This window comes from Anas platyrhynchos, chromosome 21, assembly GCF_047663525.1.
Source record: "Anas platyrhynchos isolate ZD024472 breed Pekin duck chromosome 21, IASCAAS_PekinDuck_T2T, whole genome shotgun sequence".
NCBI classification, from domain to species: Eukaryota; Metazoa; Chordata; class Aves; order Anseriformes; family Anatidae; genus Anas; species Anas platyrhynchos.
In genome coordinates this window covers 12,822,851-12,846,606 of record NC_092607.1, presented here as the reverse complement: position 1 = coordinate 12,846,606, position 23,756 = coordinate 12,822,851, and the positions used below count along the sequence as shown (strand labels likewise).

The 23,756-nt window shown below is 36.0% G+C and overlaps 1 protein-coding gene and 1 non-coding gene across 9 annotated transcripts in view; both read left to right on the top strand.

Annotated features, from left to right (window-relative positions):
• Positions 1 to 2,158: 2,158 nt before the first annotated feature.
• CTCFL (CCCTC-binding factor like) lies at positions 2,159 to 12,871 on the top strand. Its single transcript, XM_072026640.1, is given in 8 exon segments — positions 2,159 to 2,227; positions 5,341 to 5,422; positions 5,425 to 5,495; positions 5,986 to 6,013; positions 7,254 to 7,424; positions 8,147 to 8,332; positions 10,128 to 10,321; positions 12,048 to 12,871. Coding segments are annotated over 8 exon segments (942 nt in total). The 3' UTR covers positions 12,189 to 12,871.
• A 1,742-nt stretch (positions 12,872 to 14,613) lies between these two features.
• LOC101793813 (uncharacterized) overlaps positions 14,614 to 23,756 on the top strand; it is a 28,495-nt gene continuing 19,352 nt past the window's right edge. For 6 of the 8 annotated variants that reach the window (XR_011804353.1, XR_011804352.1, XR_011804351.1 and 3 more), the window contains exons 1-3: positions 14,614 to 15,336; positions 17,358 to 17,491; positions 20,091 to 20,191. This is a non-coding gene — a transcript (uncharacterized protein). Of the gene's footprint in view, positions 15,337 to 16,357; positions 16,831 to 17,357; positions 17,492 to 19,488; positions 19,793 to 20,090; positions 20,192 to 23,756 lie in introns of those variants that run through there. The other 2 variants (XR_011804350.1, XR_011804349.1) reach the window with 2 other exon arrangements.

The following is a 23,756-nucleotide window of genomic DNA, read 5'->3' as shown; positions in this document are numbered from 1 at the left end:
TACATCTCACTTATTGATTTATTAGGACAATGATTTAATAGTCTCATTCTCTGGTGATCCCATTAACTTCCAAGCACTGATGCCTGTTTAGCTGTGCACAAAGAGCTCTTCTCAGAACTGTTTTCCTGATTAAAGATTAACAGTGTGATAAAGGCAAGGAAACACAGGCATCCTTGAATTTTGTTTCTTACATCAGTTGGGTTAAACCTTTACTATCTTTCTCACTGTGTATCTTCGCTTTGTGTTTGGCAATCAAATTCTGCACAGCTCTAGCACGTTTCCTCCAGTTTAGTCAAAACAAGAGGAAAACTTTCTGCCTCTTCAACTTAACTCTTTGACCTTTACATAAACAGCAGCAAAAACCTTTACTAACTAACTAAGGTGAGTTGTCTTTAAAACTTTCTTTGCTATCTCTTGGATTAAAAAGTATTCTGTAAAAACAGAGGAAGTCACTGAGGTGTAGTTAACTGTAACGATGTTAATGTCTTCTGAAATGGAAGTAAAATGCTTCCCAAGTAAATACACTTCTTCCAAACAGACCCAGGCACGCAGATCTGCTGTCTGCCACAAGCAGCAAACCATGCATTACTGGATGGCAGAATTTGATCTAAATATATCGCAATGCTAGATGAAACAGTTAATAGATAAATTGCAATTATGGTTAATATTTTTAGACCACTTCCCTGACTTGTGTCTGAGCAATCGCCCCTGGTACTTTCAGCTCCAATAAGCTTCTCTTAAATGCTTCCCCTGTTATATATCCTACATCTGTATGCTATTATGCCTTTTTTTTTTTTTTCGTGCTATATAATTATAATTGTTAACAGTATGGAGCAAGATCTTAAAAGCATAGGCAAGACATAAAAGCATTAAGTCCTCTCACTTAATAGAAGTTGTTTAGGTTCTACAAGAACCACTCGTATTTAAAGAGGAGATTTTTCTTCTCAAAGCCAAGAGGAGCACGAAGGAGAGAACAAAGCAAAGCTTTCACTGTGCTTTAGGCACAGCCCGCATCAAGTCAACTGTTTACTAATGGCACAGTCCAAGCAATTGCTGTGCCTCTGAGAGGGTTCTGCACCGCTCCTCACCCTCCTCTTTGCACTGAGAAAGAGAAGTGGTAATTAATACCTGGGCCAGACACTAGTCAGTGAATACCCTCCAGAGTGACTTCTGTTTGTCTTTGCTTTGCTATGCTCCCATTTTCCCTTTGCTTTGGAGAATAAGAAAAGAAAGAAGTAAGGCTGTATATACAGGTAGGACTATATAAGTTTCTGGGTCTGATCAGCTTTTATATGGCTTATATGGGGTCTTGTGCTGTTTTGTGTAGACGAGAAATCCAAGTCAAATCAGGATGCTAAATAATGTCTTCTGGAATCAACTGCATCTCCCATCTCAGAGTCAGATGTCTGAAAAAAGAAAAAGATAAAATATTTTAATAATAGTCTTCTTTCCAAGTGATCAGTATCTTTTCTGAAATTCAGAAAGCATAATTTCTCCTGAGAATCTTCTAGGCCAGCACTCTGAAGCACTAAGTTTTTTCTGACTCTGCTACTTTCAGTTGCTTAGAACAGCATCCAAAAAATATAGATTTTTTTTTAATCTATCTCACTGATTAGATGACACACTTTTTTTTTTAATTAATTTTTTTTTATGCTCTCTGAAGTAGTGCTTCATCAGTGTGAAAGTGGAACACTAAAAAAAAAAAGTTGACAACAGTACCAGAAAGTAAAGTGAAAGGATTTCACCATTTAGTGAGTATAACTCGATAACAGAACAATATTTAAAGACACCTCATAAATTAGAAGATCATAAAAATATACTCATTTTCTCTGAAATGAGTGATGGTGTAGAGATAGTTATTTACTGCTATTGTTATTCATAGGAGCAAGATTGCACTGCAAAACAGGTGATGAAGGTAGCAATTGTCCCTGGCGTAAGAGCAAAAGTAAAGGCGTGCATGTTTTCAGACCCATGTTAAGGCACAGAGATACCACTCTGACAGGTGCAGTGTGAATACGACATACACTTGGAAACAAAATTGAGACATTGGAGGAAAGTGAAAATGGAAAACTTTCCAGATGCCAGGTGGAAAATGATATTAAAACTGTCAAAATAAGTCACAACAAAGACTGGGTTTCCTAGTAGACTAACAGGAGTCATGTTGCAGAGAAGAATGGAGTTTTCAACTATGAGAAGGAATATCATAAAACGGAATGATTATGAACACGTGAGGTTAAAGTGGCGTTTATTTATTTGGCTTTTTGCTTTGGTCTCTCTCTCTCTCTTTTTTTTTTTTTTTCAAGTGTACAACAGTCTTGATTTACTCAGAGTTTTTTGGACGGGCCAGAAATGTGTAAATAAATCACACCGTTATTGCTTCACATGGTTATCTATCCTGGGCCTAATTCCAAACCCATTTAAATCGATAGCAATCCTTCTGTTGGCATCAGAGGGTGGTAGTTCAGGACCTCTGATACGAGGATGGAGGTGCAAAACATACACAATAAAGAATCACTATACAGCCTCTAAAGCTATCTGAAATGATTTTCTAAAACACAGGAAGAGAGTGAAACTGAAGATTTTGAACTACCTTCAGGGTCAAATATACTTTATGTTACATCATAATGAAGCTTTGATAAAAAGCTGCATATAACAAGCAGTAAACATCTTAAATATTATAAAAGGCACTATTCAGATTTAAGTCTGGCAATCGGAATAAATAACCCAATATTTAACTCATTAAAAAAGTCCGTTGATCTGTTCATACTCAGGGGAAAAATGCGGATCAGACCAAAGTTTGCTATGTTTCCTTAGTGCAGCCAAGGGTAGAATATACTCTGCTGATTTAGGGTTTTTGTTTGTCCGCATATTCACCTTCACGCACTGCTAGATTCTTATCAAGAACTTATGTGCAATTTTGTGCTTGAATTTTGTTTCTTTATGTGACGTTATTTTAGCACAAGAGAACTGGTATAAATTAAAATTCTTGCAAATGGAATGTCTTTATATTCCTTTTAAAATACTCCTATAAAATAATTTGTATTGAGTATGTTTACCCCACCAAATATTATTACAACTTAAAAAAAAAAAAAAAAAGTAATCTATTCTTCTCATGATGTTTTATGCAGAAATATTTTGTTAGAAAGAAATAGTCAAATAGTCCCTGTAGAGGAGTGGGTAGAAGTCTGATTGCAGTTAGAGATGCCGTAAGCAGTATTTGGTAGCTGGAGATTGCATAAACAACATACCATAACAGCCATTGCGGAGCTGTTAACCTTTATTGTGTCAAAACATAGTAAGACGGTGCTTTAGTTTGCAGATTGCTGATCCAAGTGGCTCCTTTAAATTCAACCTAAATGAACTGAAGGGCTATTCTGCCCTTCACTTTATAATCCTTGAGTTATAAATCCTTGAAAATATCAGTTTATAATGGAAATAATTACAGACCTTTAACTGTAGCTTTGTGGATGGTGCTGGTATTAATAAAGCAGAAGTACAAGGCAGGACAGCTCTTGGACCCTGATGACTGTTCAAATGCAGAGAAACTCATTTTAATGACCTAAAGCAGGATATATTTTTATAATATTTTTTTTCTTCAGTGCCCTTCAACTATCATAATGGCACGATATACGTAGCAATTTGAAAAGACTGACCAGTGCCTAAGAAGTATAATCTCCAGCTACAGTCACCAGCAGCATAATTTTATTTATGTATAGTGTATTCTGTGTCCAGTTCTCTGGTTTTCAGAGCCCACAGATTCTGTAGATTACAAATAATGTGGTAACTACGTTGAAATATTAGCCGTAAATTGCTGGAATGCATATTCTCCCTTAAATAATTGCTCTGGATTTGTGTTGATTTGATGTAACATACTAGTCATGACTAATTTGCAGTTATTAAGTGTAAAAAAATATATATTATTCTTGCATTTAGGAGCCTGCAGAATTGTAGATAGGAGTAGTTGTTGTTAAGGGTACTTATGGGAATTACAGGAACCTTCTGTCTCTGAAGATAAGGCCAAGTAAAGTCAATGACCTCAAATCAGGTTTGTCATGAGATTCGTTTTTCAAGACGTGAAGATTTTAATTTGTCATCCTTACAACTTGTTATAATGACCCCACTGAGTTACTTTTCATGCCTACAACTTTCGCAGTAATCTGGATCACCGGCTCTTCCAATGGTGCCTGCTATCTTAGGCACACAAAACACAAAAATGTCTGGGCCAAATTCTGTGGAAAAGGGTACACGTGGCTCCTGGATATGCAGCAGTGCTAACTATACTGTGAAAAACACAGTATAATATAGCCACTGGGCAAAATACCACCTTGTCTGATGGAACAGTACAGCTAAACAGACAAGGAGCATTTGCTACTACTTTGTACTAATGATATGAGTTGGAAATTGCTGTTCTAGAAGGGTACACAAGATTAAATGTTAGTGTCTCAAATCTTGTCAGTTTACCTCAAAGATATTTTTACAATACCTTTGGAGAACTCTTAAATATAAAACTTCTTGTTCTCCTTGAATACCCAATCCTGACCTAAAGTATAGTACAATGATGCTCTACTGCCTCTGCAAATGTACTTCAATCGATTTTGCAAAATACTCAAGATCCCCATGTAAGAGATGCTGCAGTACTAGCCGTCAGCCAGCTCTTAAGGAGCACTCCAGCAACGTGAGGCGCAGGCTGAAGTATTTCCGTATGAGAAACATGGGAATCATTTTAAATATTTTGAAAGTGGGGAAAACAATTGAGCTCAGCCCTGCGGTCTCCAGCTGAGCAGGAGCAGAAGGTTAAGGGGCTACAATTAAGTCTGAGAGATCTTCACCTAGGACACGTTGTGACAAAACATCAGGCTGATTCCACAGCCCGGTCACAGGGCTGTGCCAGAAGTTCGACACACGAGGAGCCTGGCTCTCTGCCATCCCTCAGGCATGGGCCTTTAGAGGTAGGCCATGGTGGCAACCCTAGATAGTTTCTGAGGTATGATCATATCCAAACGTATCAATTAAAAAAAACTGTCATGACCTTATGACATGATATCATGCCATAAGACAAAGGAAAAAAAAAATTGTCCTTTTCATTTAAAAGGCAAATGTACTGAAAAAATCTCAAAAAGATTCTCAGAAACTTCATAAATTTTGAAGAGCTGGGTCTCAATTTCTGTAACTCTTCAGTGCCTGGATATGCTGCTGAATGTTAAATGTGAATTTTTGTTGCAGTTTTGTCCATGATACATAGGATGAAAATGAGTTAGTGGGTTGCTTGCTGTTGATAGTTATTTTGCCACTAGCAACTTTTGATTAAGGAAGTTGAAAAACTGTTTCTTATTTAAATAGATTGACAGAGATAACGATGCCATTGCATTTGAAATTAAGGTACAGCAACTGACCCCATCTGAAGAGGAGGGAGGAAAGGAAATTTTTTTGCTGTTGGGGAAGCAAAAGGCCTGAGCTGTAAAGCCAGTGGTGATTTGTCAGACACCCATGATGAAGCAGAAAAGTTCCAAGAAAACCCAAGGATCCAAAATCTCAAATGACTGCTCCACATCAGAAAAAAAAGGTAAAAAATTGACTGCATAATATTTGTAGTTCATTTTTAGATAACATATTTTAAGTTAAATTTAGCAGTGAAGTTGTATTTTTTATGAAATATTCATGCTGTCAATTGTTAAGCTTAGGTTAAATTAAAGCTAATTTTCTGTGGAAATTTGAAAGAAGGAAGAATACCCTTCATCCTTATATTATTAAATTTATTTGTTCAAGTTGATGTAATCTCTGCTGTGTTCAGGAGCTCCATTTTGGATGGCATTTAGAAGTTAATGGTCTTTTGAACAGAATGCAGTATTTGAAACCTCCAGGGAGACTTCAAAGTTAAAACTGTGTAAAAATGCCTTTGAATAAACCTAATAATAATTTATTTAGCCTTTCCTAGTCCATTCAGCTTCAAAATGCATGTGTTCATGGGCTTATGAATGAACTTAGAAGGATTCCAACTTGTTGGCTGAGAGTGGTAGGCAAATACCAGTGCCTGTCAGCAAGGTATCGCACAGAACCTCAATAAAAGTAACAGGGAATAGCTGTTATAACATTTTAGGAATGTAGAAGTGTGCTGCAGAGGGCAAGGACTGACATAGAAGGGAAAGGATAAGTGTCTGTTTCCCTAGAATCTGTATGTATGTACTGTAAAAGTTGGATGACATCAGTAGAGTTGAATAGTCTACGGATGCGTGCGTCATAGTATCTGGATATTAAGGTATGTCGGTGAAGGTTGTTTAAAGTATGGATATTGTGCCAATTGTTAATGTCCCTTGGTTTAGTTACTGTGTTTATAGGAAGCACACTTGAGCAGCTTTAATAAAGCTAACAAAGTTCTATTGTGTGGGCATGAATCCACAATGAATAAATAACAATAAAGTGGTTTTGTTTGCTGTTATTGAAGTGAAGTGTTAGCTGCACATTCTGTGTGGTACAAAGCATTGTATGAAATACATTTTGGTCTCAGCATGAAAATCATTACAGAGTGCACTTGGGAGCTGAGACAACTGTTCTGGAAAGGCTCTTCAAATATGACATATTTGCCATTTTGCAGTTTCAAATCTTTTTCAAAACTGAAAGTGCTGCACATTTCCTCTTGACTTGTTACTCTCTAAAGAAATTCATTACTGTTGTGATAAGAACTTGGAAATGTTATGTAGTTCACAAAGCATAACTTTATTCTTCTATGAATTCATCAAGGTATGAATCTTTCTTTCCGTAAAATCAACGTAATTTTAAATAGGCTTTTACATACACTTTACTGATTCAGGACTACCAGAATGCTGAGAATAGTTTAGCCTGAAATATCCAAATCTTTAAACTTAGCACTAGTTACACAGTTGACATCAAGAAATGTATTGTATAGTTTATAGGTGCCTTGATGAAGCGCATCTTAATGATGCTATGAAGAGAGGAACTTTCATCCTGTCTCAGAGGTGAGAGCTAGAGTAGGAGTTAGGATTCCTGGAATTAGGTACTAAACTGTATCACTAACACATAGCACTATTTTGGGGTGAATTGCTTAAGTCTTAAATAGAAAAAATAATCTCTGTCCAACAGCTTGACTCTTTGTAATGTATTTTGAAGCTCTTTTATGTAAAATGTGAAGTATTTTTTACCAAAACAAGAAGAACTATATTGAAATTGGTACTATCTTTGAAACATAAAGTCATTATTTTGTGGCTCATGATCTAAATGTATCTTTGTTCTCACAGGAGAAAAAGCAGTCTTCAAATGTGATTTGTGCACATTCACCTCACTCAGCATATCAAGTATTAACCATCGCATGAAAATTCGTTCTGAAGAAAAATATCATGTGTGTCACCTCTGCCTTAAGGCTTTTCATTCAGCTACTCTCCTGCATAACCATGTGAATGCACATACAGGTATTTAACATGTGAAAATACTTCATCTTACATATTGTCTGCAAAATTTAATTAATGGGCAAGTGGTTCACATCTCGGAGAAAAGTCTGGTGCAAGTAAACTAAATTCTTTTTTTAATAAGTTGACTAGAAATGTTCAAGAATGCGCCTAGCGTTACCCAGGACGTTGATAGCTTAGTTCAAAACCTATGTACATGTTTGGTCCTCAACACGGCTGTTTCTCTCTGCTCTTATTAGACTGTGCTGATTGCCAGTGTTGATGTAATTTTGATGACATTCATGTGTGATGTGATTTTCTGGGGAAGAAGAACAAGAAAAAATTTCCCTTTTCCCACTATCAATGCCTAGTGTTGTATCACTTTTATTATGGAGTTACAGCTGTTCATTTCCTCTCCTTGCACATCTGATCATATCCACCTACAAGATGAAATTAATAATAATAATAATAATAATAATAATAATAATAATAATAATAATAATAATAATAATAATAATAATAATAATTCCTGATTAATAATTTAGAATTATTTTAATGATTTTATGCTTCATCGATTTGACTTGCAGATTCTGGAAATTTGCATCATAATCAGCCAAGTAAAATTGTTTAGCCTTTTGGGCATTTTCAGCTAATGTTTAGATTTTGGTTGTTCTGGGGGTTGTTGCTGTTGGATGTTTAGGTCTGTGTGAATTTTGCATTTCTGTCAAATAAGCAGAGCTTTTAAGCATATATTATTTTAATATTTTTATATGTGAAAAAAAAAAAAAACACATATGGATGTTGTGTTTACCGGGCCAAATTTGCTCAAAGTGGTAGCATGACAATGCATGTGCTACAGAAGCATGGAGAAAATGTGCCAAAATACCAGTGTCCACATTATAGTACCTTTATTGCACAAAAAAAGTGATTTGGCTGAGTTTAAAGAGAGGGGAAAAAATAATTTAAAAATAATAATAATTAGGGATGAAGTGTTTCTAATTTTCACTGCTTATAATGATATAAAATATATGTGACTTCAGCATTACAGAATATTTCTATGGAAAAAGTGTTCGTTGTTGATTTACATGTTTCCCCTACAAGGAGATGTGGTGACATCTTGTGGCTGATGTTTTAATTTGTTTAAAATACAAAGTATCAAGTATTTAGCTGATTTTTTTTTCTCTCCTTGGTACCTGTGTGATCTTCTGTCTTTCTGTAAGGAGGTACCTCACAAAAACCTACATCCAGGTTGTATGGAGGAGTTTCTTCTCAAAGCCACAAAAATAGCCCAGATCTCCATGAAGCCATTTCATCTCTCAAATTGCTTCGTTCTCAACTCTACTTAAAAACTCCATCTAGCTATACAAGGCACTAAAATATATTGACTAATTAAGTATATATATATATGTTTTTGCATATGGAAAATCAGTTTTTACATCTTAGTCTGAAATTGTTCAGTGTTTAGTTGCTGAGCACTTTGTCCTTATAATTTAAAGAAATACATGTAATTGCATTAATTAGTAAAGTGTAAATTAACTTTAAGTTTGAGCTAATCAGCTGAGCAGATGATGGTTTTACTGTGCTTAAAACATTAAAAACTCTTAAAATTCTAAATTTGATTTTAACAATACCTAATATTATTTTTAGGTTCTGTAACAGTTACAGAACATTGCAGGTGATACAATAAACTGTAATGTCTCTTAGCTAATTGAGGTCTTCTCCCAGAATGTAAAAAAAAACTACTGTATAAATTCATTTTCATTCTATATGCAGAAAATATTTTTTTTTTCCTTTGTCATCAGTTTCAAACACTACTGATATACAGGTTGATTCTGAAAATATAAATTAAAAGTATAATACTGTTTAAAAGTTTTTGGTTTTTTTTGTTTGTTTTCCCCTTGTTAAAACCACAGTTATTTCAATAGAAGCCCCCATAATTTTCTGGGGATTTCATGCATTAAATTTTTGAACTATTCTTGTTTGGAAGAGTGCTTGATTCAAATATCACCATACATATATTTCACATGTAAATTCACTTCTCTTTAGGAAAAAGATGTTCTTGTACAACTCTCAATAGCATTAGAGATTTATTAAGAAATCAGTGTCTTAGAAATATAGCATATTTACTGTATTTTAAGTGATGTAGGCGTCCAACATCAACGAAGTTAGATAAAAAATTTAGATTTTTGAAAATGTATGAAAAAGTTATGTTAAAAATATTTGGGCATATAGAGATGTCTTCAGTATCTATTTGTATTTTCAAATAAAGGTCCCATTTAAATATATTAAGTATTTCAAGGTAGAAATTGAATTATCTACATATGTACAATTCCTTTGTTCATGTATTTTTTTCAATTTCTGTTTTTATATTATTTGCTACTTTGGGTAGCATTTTGAAATTAATCTTTTTGTGTGGATAAAAGCAGAAAATTACTGGACTTTTCAAAAGGATTTTTGATTTGTTAAACTGCTTAATTTCTCTGGGAACTTACTGTCTTACTGGAACTTTAGTCATCCAAATTCATTTGAGAAATTGCCTGTGTTGCCTGTTTGTCAATTTATTTATCAATTTTACACCTATTGCAGAGAATAGAGAAGGTTCTTTTTTTGTGTGTTTTACTCTAGAATAAACGCATTACTCAATGCTATCCCCAGTCTAACTCTTGTTAAATATGATGGAAATCCAAAATTTACCATTATAATTAATTGCTTTTAATAACTGTTCAGGTGTCCACTTGCAAAATCTGCATTTATACATGGTAGTGGCAATTACATACAGTTACTGTGAAGCTGTTTTTTACGACTGTTATGCTCTTACTCAGCACCAGACGACTCACAGAGATGAAAAAACATTCATATGTGATCAGTGCAGCTACACATGCAAGCAGGTATTTAAATTCACTGAAAAAATATTGCATATTTAATGGCTGATTCAGCAAGGTAGGGTTGGCTTTGGGGATACATTTACTTCAATAAGATAAAATCGTTTGTTACTACAATCTAACTAAAATACCACAGTTATATTTATTTGCAAGACAAATGATTCACAAATGAACAGTAAAATAGGAATGCAGAAAAATCCAAGGCTGTCTTGTTAAATCTTTTGTACATGAACTGTTTAGAAGTATAAAGAAAGAGCAATCAATTTCAGTGACATTGTGATGAGCACAAAATAAAATATTTGTGCTTTAAGTGTGATATTCAGCATTGTCAAAGAAAAAATCAATCTAAAGTGAAACATTTATTTAAAAAATAATGTGCTATAAAAATACATTTAGGATCACATTAATTTCCAACTCTGAGGAAAGACTGGATTTTGACAGTAGATTATATCTTTAATTGTATTGTTTACCTTTGCTGTCATCTAATTGTACAGCACACAAATACCATAGAAGAGCAGAGTACTTCTTTATGCTGCAGCACAATAAACACTTCAGTATCTTAAAGATACATTTTTGTTTTCTAACCTCTGGGGAAAAGAAAAAAGGGGAGTGCGTATGGGGGAGACTGCACATCAAAATAGAGTGTTAGACTGTTAGGCCAACTGATTGAGAGAAGTATATTCTCATTTACATTTATCTCTGTCAGAAACACTTTTTATACATCTGTAAAAGCTAGAATGAAAGTGCTGGTTATGTTGCATAGTATCAGTGAATGATCAGCCATGAGCACATAACTAAAACAGTTCTTTCCATCTGCCCTCATTTCAAAGCTTTCCAATTAAATCCTTTCTCGGTCATCTTTGAGAAGTCTGCCATTTTGCCCATCCCCAAGGCCTGTAACATGGACCTCATTTTTTGGATCATTTACAGGTTTTTTTCTGTTCTGGGTCTGAACAGTAAAATGGAATCCTGCTAAGGGTGCTAGGAAAAAGAGTGTTAGACAATAGGATAAAAAAGTTCTTATGTCATAGAATCATAGAACGGCTTGGGTTGGAAGGGGCCTTAAAGACCACCAGCTTTTTAACAAACCTTACATTGGTGGATTAATAAAATACCTTATAATATAATACCTTAATAATAATAATATATTAATAATAACAAAATACCTTATAATACCTTGTACTTTTAGGTAAAAAATATCTGCCACATCATACTTTCAGTGTTGGTACTGGTTTGTATAATCTGGTATAGGTGGTATTAATACTTAGAATGCTTAGTAGTCTTCTCAAATTAAAAAGCAGTGTGAAGGTATAAATTTTAAGAAAAATTGAAGAGCTTGAAAAGGTAATTGAAGTGAAAGAGAGCTAGAATTAGTTCAGCAATAAAAATATAAAATTATTATTCACTTCTTCAAAAACTGTATGCTGTGAGAATATATCTCCATTTTTGATTAACTGTGTACACTTACAAAGCAAATGTAACCTTTTTTTCCACATAGAGGTTTTATCTTATTGCTTATCCATGGATCAGAAAATAAATTTGAATTTATATCCACTAAATTGGCAAAGGTCCTTTAAAGAGTTTTAATATGTATCCTGGACAAATCTTCAGGAGTTTTATGGAAGTTGTTGACTAAGCCTTTCACTTCATGTTCCCAAATTTGTCTGCCAGAACCATATTTGTTTTTTGTGTGTGCATGTGTTTGTTAAAGTGCTTACATACATTAATATTTGATTCATTTATTTATGCTTCATTATGCTAACAGAATAATATGTGTAAGTATGCTGAAGATTATGGACTGGTGAGGGCAAAAACTGCTACACCCAGAAAAAGAAGCAAGGGCAGAAGGAAAAAATGTGAGAACCTAAAGCGTGTTAAGCAAGAAGGTAATCAGCGAATAAGTTAGAATTTAATCATGTAAATTAGAATCAAGAATAAAAGGCTAAAGCAGTGAATCTCCCCTGCTGTTTAATTACTGTTTCACAATGAAGCTAATTTAAGTGCTAATAATGGAAGAATACTTTAGAACAGCCTTGAATTGTGTAACAGAAATTCCAGTCATCTGAGCTGGCAGCGCTCAGGTACCCATTCTGGGGCTGCTGTTCCCCTGCTCTTGCAAATATCTTCCTAACTCCATGCTTAGCAATGCTTACAAATGCATTTTTTCTTTTCCCTTTTGGAAATTCATTTTGCCTGTATAAAGGTGGATGAAACATATTACTGAGTTGAGCCATAGTGAGTTTTCTTAAGACCCCTTTTGTAATAACACACCACTTTAATACAGACCAGACTGAAAAATTTAGTTTCAGAACTCAAATTGCACGTTAATCACAAAGCACATCGTAATAAAGAAACTCTTCTTTCTCTCATACTTTGGCCAGATTATGATCAAACATAAAAATTCTATTGATTTAAATAGCTAGTCATCCTTCTGCCCGGATCACTGCAGAGGTGATCAGGCCAATTTACAGAGCTCTTGGTTCAGCACGTCTGTACAATCAGAAAGGCACTTGTAATTACTCACTGTTACTGTAGATAGCTCTTGAGAGCTGAGTGTTTGTTGCTTAAATTTCAATATAAAATAAAGGATGGTCCATAGTTAATCTCTTTCCTTCTCTTTCTTCTGCTTCCTCAGCTTTTGTCATTAGTTTAAGGTTCCCAGGAAGTGAATAAATTCAGGTTTGGGCAGAGCAGAACAGTAGTAGGCTAATTCATCAGTTGATGCTCTGTCAGAGAGGTCTCCACAGCAGTAACAGGAACACCTTTTCTGGTTTATATTAGCAAATTCCTGATACAATCATTTATGTTTTTATCTTCTTTGCAACTCTCAAAAGAGACAAAGTAAACTGTTATCCTCTTAAACCTTAGCCTGTCATCACATTTGTAGTAATATTGTAGTAGTTTCACCTTACAGTCTAAATTTGACTCAGAGGAGGTGTTCGTTTATGTTATTTACATGCCTTTCTGTTGAGCTAGGCCAAGCACAATATGCAGTATTCAGCTAGGAAAGGCTGTGAGCAGGACCCCAGGTATCCTCATACATCACACCTTCTTCATGTCTGTTCATCTAGTGCTGAATCCCTGCACTTTTGCAGGGTTAGAGTTTGTCAGGTGTTTCTGAGGTCACTTTCAGGGCCACCAGCACCAAAACAACTGTTTTGTCTGATCAGAGCATCCAGACATTTTTTTTGCCTCTCTGCTTCCCAGATGCTGTTTGAAAGCCACAGTTGTCTTCTTGATACAATTCTCCAGGTGATTTTTATGGACTAAGAAACAAGAATGGCAATACATCTGGGTGTCACAAAATGTTATGTTTTGGTACAGCAGATTATAACTATGATGATTTGTGGCCAATGACACTGAGATAAAATTTGACGTAGTTAGAAGAAGAAATGTTGAAGCTTTTCTGAATCTAATGAATATATATCAGCAGCTGAGTTTACATTAGCATTGACACTTCTGTTTTCACTGGTAAGGCTGTAATGGTATGGTTAGAGAGAAATTTACAGCTGGAGTGTGTATGTTTTTGCAATAATTAGATTTAGCTGTTTATTAATGTTTTGCTACATGCAAACAATATCTTTTTGGTATCTTCCAGATTGCTTCATCTGGAAGCTTCAATTTTTAGAGCTAAGAAAATGTCTCTTTAGATACTGCGCCTGCAAATACTCAGTCTGCTAATTGATTTGCGCAACTATTAGAGATTTCTGTGCTGGTTCCAGAAATCTTTTCAAACTGTTGACACTCGCAAGTATACGTTGCTCTTCACTTCTTGCACAACTTGCAGGGGCCCAGAGAATTCTGTATGTGGCTTTACAAAAGATTGCATTATCATTAGAGTTATGCCCATTTTAGGAATTACTCGTGTGACCAGTGCCATCAATAATTTGCACTTACACGTATTTTCCTTTTTAATTTTTAGTATATGAGAATTAAATTTCCAGTTAATGCTTAGCTTTCCTCTAATAGGAATATTATTGGTACTAGTCACTAGCTTGGCTCATAATATCCAATGTAAAATTTTGTTAAGATAAAATATCTTGATAAGATATGGTGTTGCTATATGTTGAAAGTATTTTTACCACTAAATTAAATTGCCTAACTGTGAAATTTAATGTAATATTTATTTGTCTTTCTGCTTAATTACCACAATATTTAATTTTTGCAAAGCTGACCTGGCATCATTTAAAGACATCTTGAAATAGGCATGTGAAGTAGATGGGTTTGCTGAAACTGGAGTGTAATTTTTTTCTAGATTCACATATTGATCTGAAGCAAATTTTTTCCTCAATATTTTTATACCATTGAAAGCTGTGTGAACTTCAGTCAGTTTGTGCTTTCCTGAGGTGAGCACATGAAAGGCAATGATATTTAAATGCAGGAACATTAACTAAAAATCCTTTCTGCAAACACAAAACAGGTGCCAATCTAAAAACAACAACAACAAAAACACAACTAAAAGTTACTAATTATGGAAGAATCATGAAATAGATAATACTGAAGAATTTTATAGTTGCCTCTAACAGTGTCCTCAGATAATTCAGTTATATGAAACAGATGATTTCTGCTTAAATGGAAGCATGCATTCTGAGTATCTTCTGCAAGTAAAAATTGTCTGTGCATTAAACAGTTAATGTAAGAAGAAAAGTACTGTTTCTGCAGGGCATATGAAACATACCATGCCCAGCAGATAAAAGCAGAGAGAGTAAAAATACTGCACTGGGTACATTTTTACTAATTAGGCTCCATAATATAACTGAGACCTTGGAGCATAGTAACTCAAATATTAATTTGTGTATATAATGCTGCAAAAGCAAGCACATTTTGATATATCCACTCGAATGTAACTGTCTCCCGAAATTATGAAGAATTGTTCTAAAAAAATCAAGAAGAGTTTTTTACCAAGAAGATGATGGAGTGGGGCTGTGACATGGGATGCCTGCCTTCATAGTAGGGTGCAGCTGTGCTGGGTGGAGGAAGAGGAGGCGCTTCCTGTAGATGGCAGTGCAGGTTCACAGCTACCCAGCCAGCAGAACAAATTATATATGTCAAAGGTACTTTGGTTTTATATTTATTATTATTATTATTATGGCGTGTTTTTTTGTTTGTTTGTTTGTTTGTTTTTTTTGGTAGTCCTACTTTGACTTAATAAGGTGTCTTGCTAATCATTTTATGCATGTGATGGCTAAACAGAAAGTGTTCTTGCTAGCTTTTTTTCTTCGCAGACTAACAAATTCTGGTACCACCACAATGTGCAGCCACCAATGCCAGGAAAAAAGACGGGCTGTGCACACCTGCCTGGTAGTAGCAAAGTCACTCTGCTGCTAAAGCAACAGTGAGAGTTCCCTGTCCCAAAGTGTAGGTACACATTCTTCCCACCTCTTTTTCCCCCTAATGCAAAGTTAGTATATTTTTCAGGTACTTTGAGGCAGTCTCCCCCACCTTTCCCACATTGGCTTGGTGATCCTGCATGCTTGGAGGGTCAGCTGGCACCCTTCAGTCTAGAGCCAGAGGGCAAGATGCTGAATTTGTCTCTGGGCTGTACCGAGATAGTTGGACAAGACGTAGCTAAAATGACTGGCTAGGTTAGATACTGTGCAATCTGATTTTGGAAAATTGATTTCAGTGTGGGCTTTTTACCCTTGCTGAAAGAAGGCCTGATAATATTTTATTTCCTCTTTTTCCTTTTCTTTTTTTTTTTTTTTTTTTTCCTCTTTTACTATCTTTGTTGTTTTCTTTGTTGTTTTTCTGTTGTTTCACCAAAAAAATAACAGCTGGCTACTGCACAGCATTTATCATTGGTAAATCTTTCCATAATTTACAGAAATATCCAAAGTACATAGAGGGTACTGGTGACTCCCCCAAAGCCACCTAAGAGGCTAGCATCTGGAAATTGAAACCAGATGCCTTCCATTGCAGTACTCTTCTCACTGGGTAGGATTGTTCACCCACACTTTGATGAAGAAATTGTGAAGATCTACTGTTACTGATGTGACAGAAACTTAACAGACAGGAAATTAATTTTTGTTGTTGTGAAAAAGCCTAGCTGTTTCTCACAACAGTAACTATGGGGTCTCCATTGTACAGATGAGGAAGAACAGAACAAAATTAATCTCTGACTTAATTATTTTGCCTTTAGGAGCAATGAAACCCACTGATGATGCAGTATGCTGCTGCTTATTAGTAGTTTAATAATCTCACTGAACTAGAAATAGAAACTCAGGGGTGTTGCAGCATGTAATGATTAAGTTACATTAGCAGAAGGTGGTGAGCAAATGTGCAAGGACCTAATGACATTAAGCCAGTGCTGTTAATCACTTCCAGAGACATTAAACTCAGAGAATTAAAATTGAAATAACATTTCTAACTTCTTAAAGGTCAGTGCTTAGGCTGATATAAAGGCACTGTGGCAGCATGACTAAAGGCCATGGATGTGCCTGGTAGTAAAGTATCTCACTGGGAGGAAATACGTAGGGAGTCTAGTCAGGTGGTAATTGGGAAGGCTCATAAAGGAGATGCAGACTCCTAAGTCTTAAGACCTTTCTAAGGTAGGAAGAGCAAACTGAGTAATCTTTCCTTAGACCCAACTAGACACCCCTTTTGTTGTCTTTCACACTGAATGTAAGCTGCCTCTGTGTGCTTACTGATAGACGGCTGAGGTACGGGTGACCAAATGTTATGTGGCTCTAACAGTAACTTCCACTTGCCCAGTTTAATATCTATTTTTTGTTTGTTTGAGAAACCAAATACGCATTTGAAAGCAATTTACATTAATTCAGTATGCCTTCAGGCAAACATCATTCCCTGTTGTTGTGCTTTTAAACAGCCCAGCTATTGTTTGAAGTTAGTCACTGAAACATTTGGACTCTGTCTAGTGTTATGGGTCTGTGTGATCATTACAAAACGGTAAAGAATTTTCTGAAAGTTTTGCTTCAGTCTGTTTTCATTTTGAATGGGCATTTGACAATGACGAATTTAGTTTCTTTCTCCTGTGGTAGCTGACTGTTTGAGTCACCTCTGTAAATTATTTTGACTATTTTTAGCTTTGTTTTTGTTTTTGTTTGCTTGTTTTCAGGCTCTGCCTATCACTAGTTTTATCCCTGCCCTGCCCACACAGCAACATTCACAGCTAATGGGAAGAATGCAAAGTGACCTTGCTGTTTGCTTTGATAAGAAAGAGCCTTGCTTTTATTACCAGCTAATCAAATGGTGGGTAATAGCTAATGGTGATTGTAATTAAGATGTAGAACTGCTATCCTTTTTCTGGAAGAATTTTATGTTAAGCCATCCTTCCTTTTAGGCTGAGGTGGTTCTCCATTGTTCTGTTACAGTAATTCATCAGTTGTTTCATGATAAAATGAAAGTTATAAAAATGTTTGCAGCAGTTACTTTGCCAACCTATATTAAATGTTCTTTTGGAACTGAGTTATGTATCCCTACATCACTCAGCATTGCTGACTCTGAGTTAAAATTGCTTAGTTTAAAACGGGCTGTATCCTCCAGGCCATGCCCTCCAACAAAACTTGTGCAGCAGTTTTATTTCAGCACCAATTGTGTTATAATAAATGTGATAATAGTGTTAATGTTCCTATGCTCCATCTTTGCATAGGTTCAAGTTTATAGTAAATCCATTTAGTTCAGTGAATTCATCACAGTTAGATGGGACCTGAGACAGTCGTCTCTTCCTACTGGGGCTAAGTTCCAGAAATAACGGATAACCAACAAATCTCATGGAGGACTGAGATATTCAGCACTTTTTTGGATTAGGCAATGCATCTGTGCTTTGCATACAAAAAGAGTGTTTCTGCTTGTCTTGAGATTCCTGAGAGGAATGCAGAAGTCTGTGCGAGTGCCTGCCGGTTTTGTCTTGACAGAAGAACAGCACAGGAGTGAACTACTGTTATTCTGCGGCTTGCCACTCCGTCTGGCAGATGCAGGCTAACTACAGGAGGTCATATATATGGGCAGGCAGGCTGTCCTAATAGCGGAGTTTTCTCTTTCTCAGAAGCAGATGACTGAATAGAAACAATACGTTGCTTTCCCCATTTGATGATGAAGACTGACAGTTTGTAGGAGATGAGTCAAAGGTTACTGATGAGAAGATCCATCCAGATAATTGCTGTAATTGTACCCTGAGGACGCAGCTTCTATCGTAGAGCATTGCGTAGTGGTTCTGTTTGTATATAGATACTTGACAGTGGGCTCTATCCTATGCCTTGAATCAGGAAAGTGCCTTCATGAGATATAAATGAAGAAAATTCTCTTAACTTTTTAAGTCAATCATGTTTTCTTCTGTTGGCAAGTGGCTAGCAAATAGTCCCATTCTGAGACAGACAAATAGTTGTGATTTAGACAGAAAAATACCACTTAGTGTTAAATCCTTTGATGAACGCAGTAGCTGTTGTTTTTTCACAACAAATAATGTTAATCAGCATAAATTTGTGAATATATAGCATTCATAATAACTTGAAGGTGCATCTTTTTCTTACAGTGGTTGATTCTTTTTTCTTGACTTTGTTCGATAACTTTCGTGCAACTTAATACAAAAAGATTTTCCACTGGGGAATGAACATTATAAACAGGACACAAAAAGTGTCACTGCCACAAAAATCAGCTATTTAATCTATGCCTTCACCACATGCAGAAATCAGCAACGTTAAAGCATTAGTATGAAAATCCATATGGGGAAATAAGAAGCGACATAAGCACATAAATTGTTTATACATATTAATTGCTGATGTTTAATGCATGATTAACAACTGTGAGTTACAACTTAAAAATGAATCTCATAACAGCTTAGAAACAGGTTAGAAATTTTAGATGTTGTGGGCCTAGCTTCTGAAACTTGTAATTGAGAAGAAAGTGATCTCCTAGAAAGTACACAAGTCATTTCAAAGGAATTCGTGTGTCTGGCAATGCATTAAAACAGAAATGTAACTTCCAGAAGCACCAGTGGCTACGTTACCCATTTGAAGGAGGAGCCCCTGAGCCTGTAGAAGCAGCATGCCCTGGGGCTGCTGGGGGTACCCAGCGGGGTTTCCAGCTGAACAAAATCTTAGGGGCTTCAGCCTGCTTGGTACTGCATTTGGCACAAAACCAAGCCTGAATTTGAGAACAGCCACTGTTTAGTGCATACAGACAAAGCTGCTTGGTGTAATTTCCACTGAAATCATTGATCACAGATTAATCTTTACTTTGCAGGATTCAGATTGATGAAACCTTTATGAAATCAGCTGAAGCCCTGTAGCCTTGAAAGAAACAGATTCAAGACCAGATGCTATATTTAGAAACTGAAAATGCTTGTTTAAATTACTCTAACTTGAGAAAATATATCTTGCCTGAATACATGAGTACTCTTGCTTAATAAATAACTTGCAAAAGTCCTTGAGCTGCGTGATACAGAGATCGTTCGCAATGCAGTGAGGAAGTGATGAAACTTGGTCTCTTCTAAGCCACGCTCTCGGGGACATACAGCTTGCCTGGGAAGCAGAACGAACTTGGCATATATATGTATTTATTCACATTTACAATAATGCCTGGCAGCTAGGAATGTCTTTTGCTCTTGAATATGACTTTTTTGTTTGTTTGTTTGTTTGTTTATAGCCATAAAGAGGCTATGCACTAAAAATGAAATTGTAAATAGCATTGATTGCTGACATTGGTCTGTTCTTCCCAGCATAGGCTTTTTTAGTTAACTGTCTGTTCCAAGCTTATATTTATATATAATCTTTATTTTAATAGACTGTTTCTTTGATTATAGGGGAATTTTTCTTTTCCTTTTTTTTTTTTTTTTTTTTTTTTTTACCAGATGCCCAAGGGATAAGAAGCAAAATGTTTGTTTTGAAAAAAAGTTAGTGTTCAAAAAAAAGCTACATAAAGTTTCCTGTTAACCAGCCATTAGTAAGGAAGGTAAGTAAGTACCCACCGTTATGTCCAATTGTGTTGATTAACAGACGTGTACATTCAGCGTGTAGCCAGCGTGCTTCAGGTATCAGTTTTCTATGGTTACCAGAAGCCGACAGAGTAAAGAAGTGCAGGGGTAACCTGGCACTGCTTTAAACAAAGACTTGTTCCTCTCTGATGCACTTGGGGGATTGTTTGCATGTCGAGGCCTGTTTCCTACTGACAGTTATACAAAGGCCAGGGCAGAGTACAGTTTTCTGAAAACTGCTTTAGATTTTTTTTAATTTACTGTTATTTTCTCCTTCATTTTTTTTTTCTGTTTTGTTTGGTTGTTTTGTTTTTTTCTGCTCAAACTCCAAGGAATTGCGGTAGGAAATAAAAGTACCTTTCTCTAAAGTATTTGTCAGTATAGGTATTATAATAAATAATAATAAAACTTTGCTCTTGTACAGCAATTTATTTAGCAAGATTTTTTTGTTGTTGTTGTTCAGTTAAAGTTCTATGAGACCTCTCAAACTGATACAGGCTGCAGTGTCATAGACACAGCGGTTTTCATCATACAACTCTCATGGAAACATAAATTTAATCCTGTCTACTGTTGTGAGATCAGTAGGTAGTAACACAGTCATGGGAAAAATTGTGCCAACTTTTTTATATACTACTACAAATTGTTTATAGGTTTCAGACTCATTTAGTGCAGTAGATTATGCACACAAGCTGTTAAATCCAATGATTTCCTGCTTACTTTGGCAGAAATTCCTTTGAAATTATAAAAGTGTGGTTCAGAACAGAATTGTATGTTTTTTCTAGTAGTTCAAAAATAGACAAAAAGGTTGATATCATGAGTTTTAGTTTATGCCTTTTGCCAGTCATTCAGCAAAATGTGTAGCAGTACTTTAAGCCCACCATGTATCTTGATGTTTAATTAAAATTATTTCAGTGTCTCTGATTCACATATACACTTGAAAATATCCCCAAAGCTCTTGTACTTGGGAAACTAACAGACTTACACAAAACTTGTCTGCCATTATTAAAAGCTACGTGAGAGGCTTGGGAAAAAAATCTTCTTGAAATAGTATAGAAGAATTGCAAAAATTTGAGACTCTTCTTGAAACAGCTGCTGTATAGGAGCTCTGGCAGCTATTTTTGCTGGGAGTGCTTAGGGTAGAAGGCAAACATGGTCAAATTAGCTAGAACGCTGGAAGTTCAGTCAAGGATACTGCCCTGAATAGTTCGCCCAGAAAGGAGAAAGCTTTCTTAGGGACAGCCCCTTCAGGACTCCAATTGCAGTAACAATTCTTAGTAAGATATTGAGCATAGTAATTTTGCTGCTATTTTATTTCACGACAGATTATTGGAATGTTCTGACATCAAGTTTGAACCCCTTTACTATGCAAAACTCCCCGATGTAAATATTTATTGCCAAGAGTAGACCATAGCTGTTGTCCTATGCTAGACTATTGTTTTGTTGTTGTTTTGTTTGTTTGTTTGTTTTATTTTCCTACTAATGGCAAAGTTCATATAGCCAAAAAAGAAGGTCGATGATAGTTGATGATAAGATGTTAACATTTAAAGGAAAATGTTTTCACTCCTTAGGCTTTTGTTTTGTGAAGGTTTTTACTTCTTGCCAAATACTTGGTATTTGAGCTCTCTGGGCTCAGATAATACTGACTTAAAGAGCAGTGGAGATTATCTCCTGATACAGGAATAAAATGCGGTATTTGCTCAGAAATATTTTAGTATTCATTCTTGGTCATCTATGAGGAAGATGGGGAGGAGTGAGGTTGCAGGGTAGGTTGTGGAAAAAGAAGGTGCTGCAGCTGTTGGAGATGCAGGGCCTCATTCATGATGCCAGCTCAAGCATGTTCAGGTGTCTGCAGAAGCTGGCTCGATCACCTACCTGTGCCGAAGACAAAGGAGAATTTCTAGAGAATAGCAGCAACCTCATTTTTGTTTCTCAAGGAGATTCTGGTGCTTTTTGATGTGCTACTTGATGTTACAAGTAAAAGCTTCTCAGAGCTCAATTTTGGGGACTCCTGACAGCTGTTAGAGGTGGCAGATGTGTGTGAGGCTGGGCAAAACCCTTCTGTTGCTCGAGGAGTGGAGGTGGCTGGGAGTTTCTCTTAGGTAGTTAGGGGCTATGCTCAGCCCACTGGCATAAAAGGGTAATTGTCAAATGTCAGAAATAGAAACAATTCTGTAGATCATTTTGTTCAACCCCTTTTCAAAACACAGCCCTCTGTGTGGTTTCAGTGGTCTCAGCAAAGGGTTAACGTGGGCTGTGCACACACCATCCCCTTACTGCCTCTGCTAAAGGAACATTAATTATAGAGAGCCCGAAGGATTCAGAGCAGCTAAAAGGGCTGAGTGGTATTTAAAACCAAGACAGTCAAATAACCAGTTGGGTTTGATCTCTAATAAATTACAATGTTCTGATGATAAAATTCGGTAAGTGTGACAGTCAGCTGGGGGTTTGGCAGCAAAAGTTTTAAAAATAAATAGTCTTGAATTGCAGGAAATTACAGCAGGCAGCTCCTTGGAGTTATTTTTCTCAGTGCATTGTGTGGCTGCGAAGCCAGGCAGCCTGCTGGCAAGCTTTTGACCTTTTGTCTGTGACATAAAATATGCAGGTGCAGTAGTGTGAATGCACAACGGGTGACAGTGACTTCGGGCTGAGGGTTTATGTCATGAGAGCCCCGCGGGGTTGTCTGAGGTGCTCCACATCAGCCACATCACACTTCAGGCAGTGTCAGTGAGAGGCCATGGCCATAAAGGATTGCAGAATGGATGTAATTCCTAGAAGCCTTACTGTATTCAAAACCTGTACGTCAGCTGATGGAAGTCTTGCTTTCAGTTATTTTCCTGATAATTGACTTGGTGCTTTAATTACCATGATCTGGAGGAACTCTTCTCAGGGCACTTGAGTTTAGTTCAGTTACATTGCTGTAACTGTCATTTAAATCTCTGTTCCTTGTATAAAAATTTCCATGGTATGGATTTTTTTCTTCTCAGTGTAACTAATTATATTTGAAGAAAGCCAGGACAAAGTCATACCAAGGCATTTTGAAGGTTCTTTACTGTAGCATCTGAGTAGCTCATAATCATTTACATACTTTTCATTACAAGAAAGAAAAAAAAAAAAAGAAAGGAAGCATTATTGTTTTTGTATTATTATTATTATTGTGGTTTCGGAGGTGATGCAGTGGACGACTGACTTACTGTCTAGAGAAGTTTAAGGGGGAAAATGCTGTAGATCTGCCCCAAACTGTAGACTGAAAGAGCAGCATGTTTTTCTCATGAAATCTTTGTCACAGTGAGCAAAATATATGGACCTTCTTGAGGCAAAAATAATTACCTTCTGTTCTAATGTTTCCTTGTTCTCTTTAAAAAACTTTATGAATTAGATGTGGGATGACTTGCATGCAGATGGTTCTTGCAAATGTATTTGAGGAGCTGTTTTCAGAGGTCTTGCTTTGTGTACCCCATGCTGTCACAAACAATTTTGTATCTTTATAAATCATAAAGAAACAAAAAAGAGAGTTGTACAGGAAAGTATCTAGCCAAATTTTTA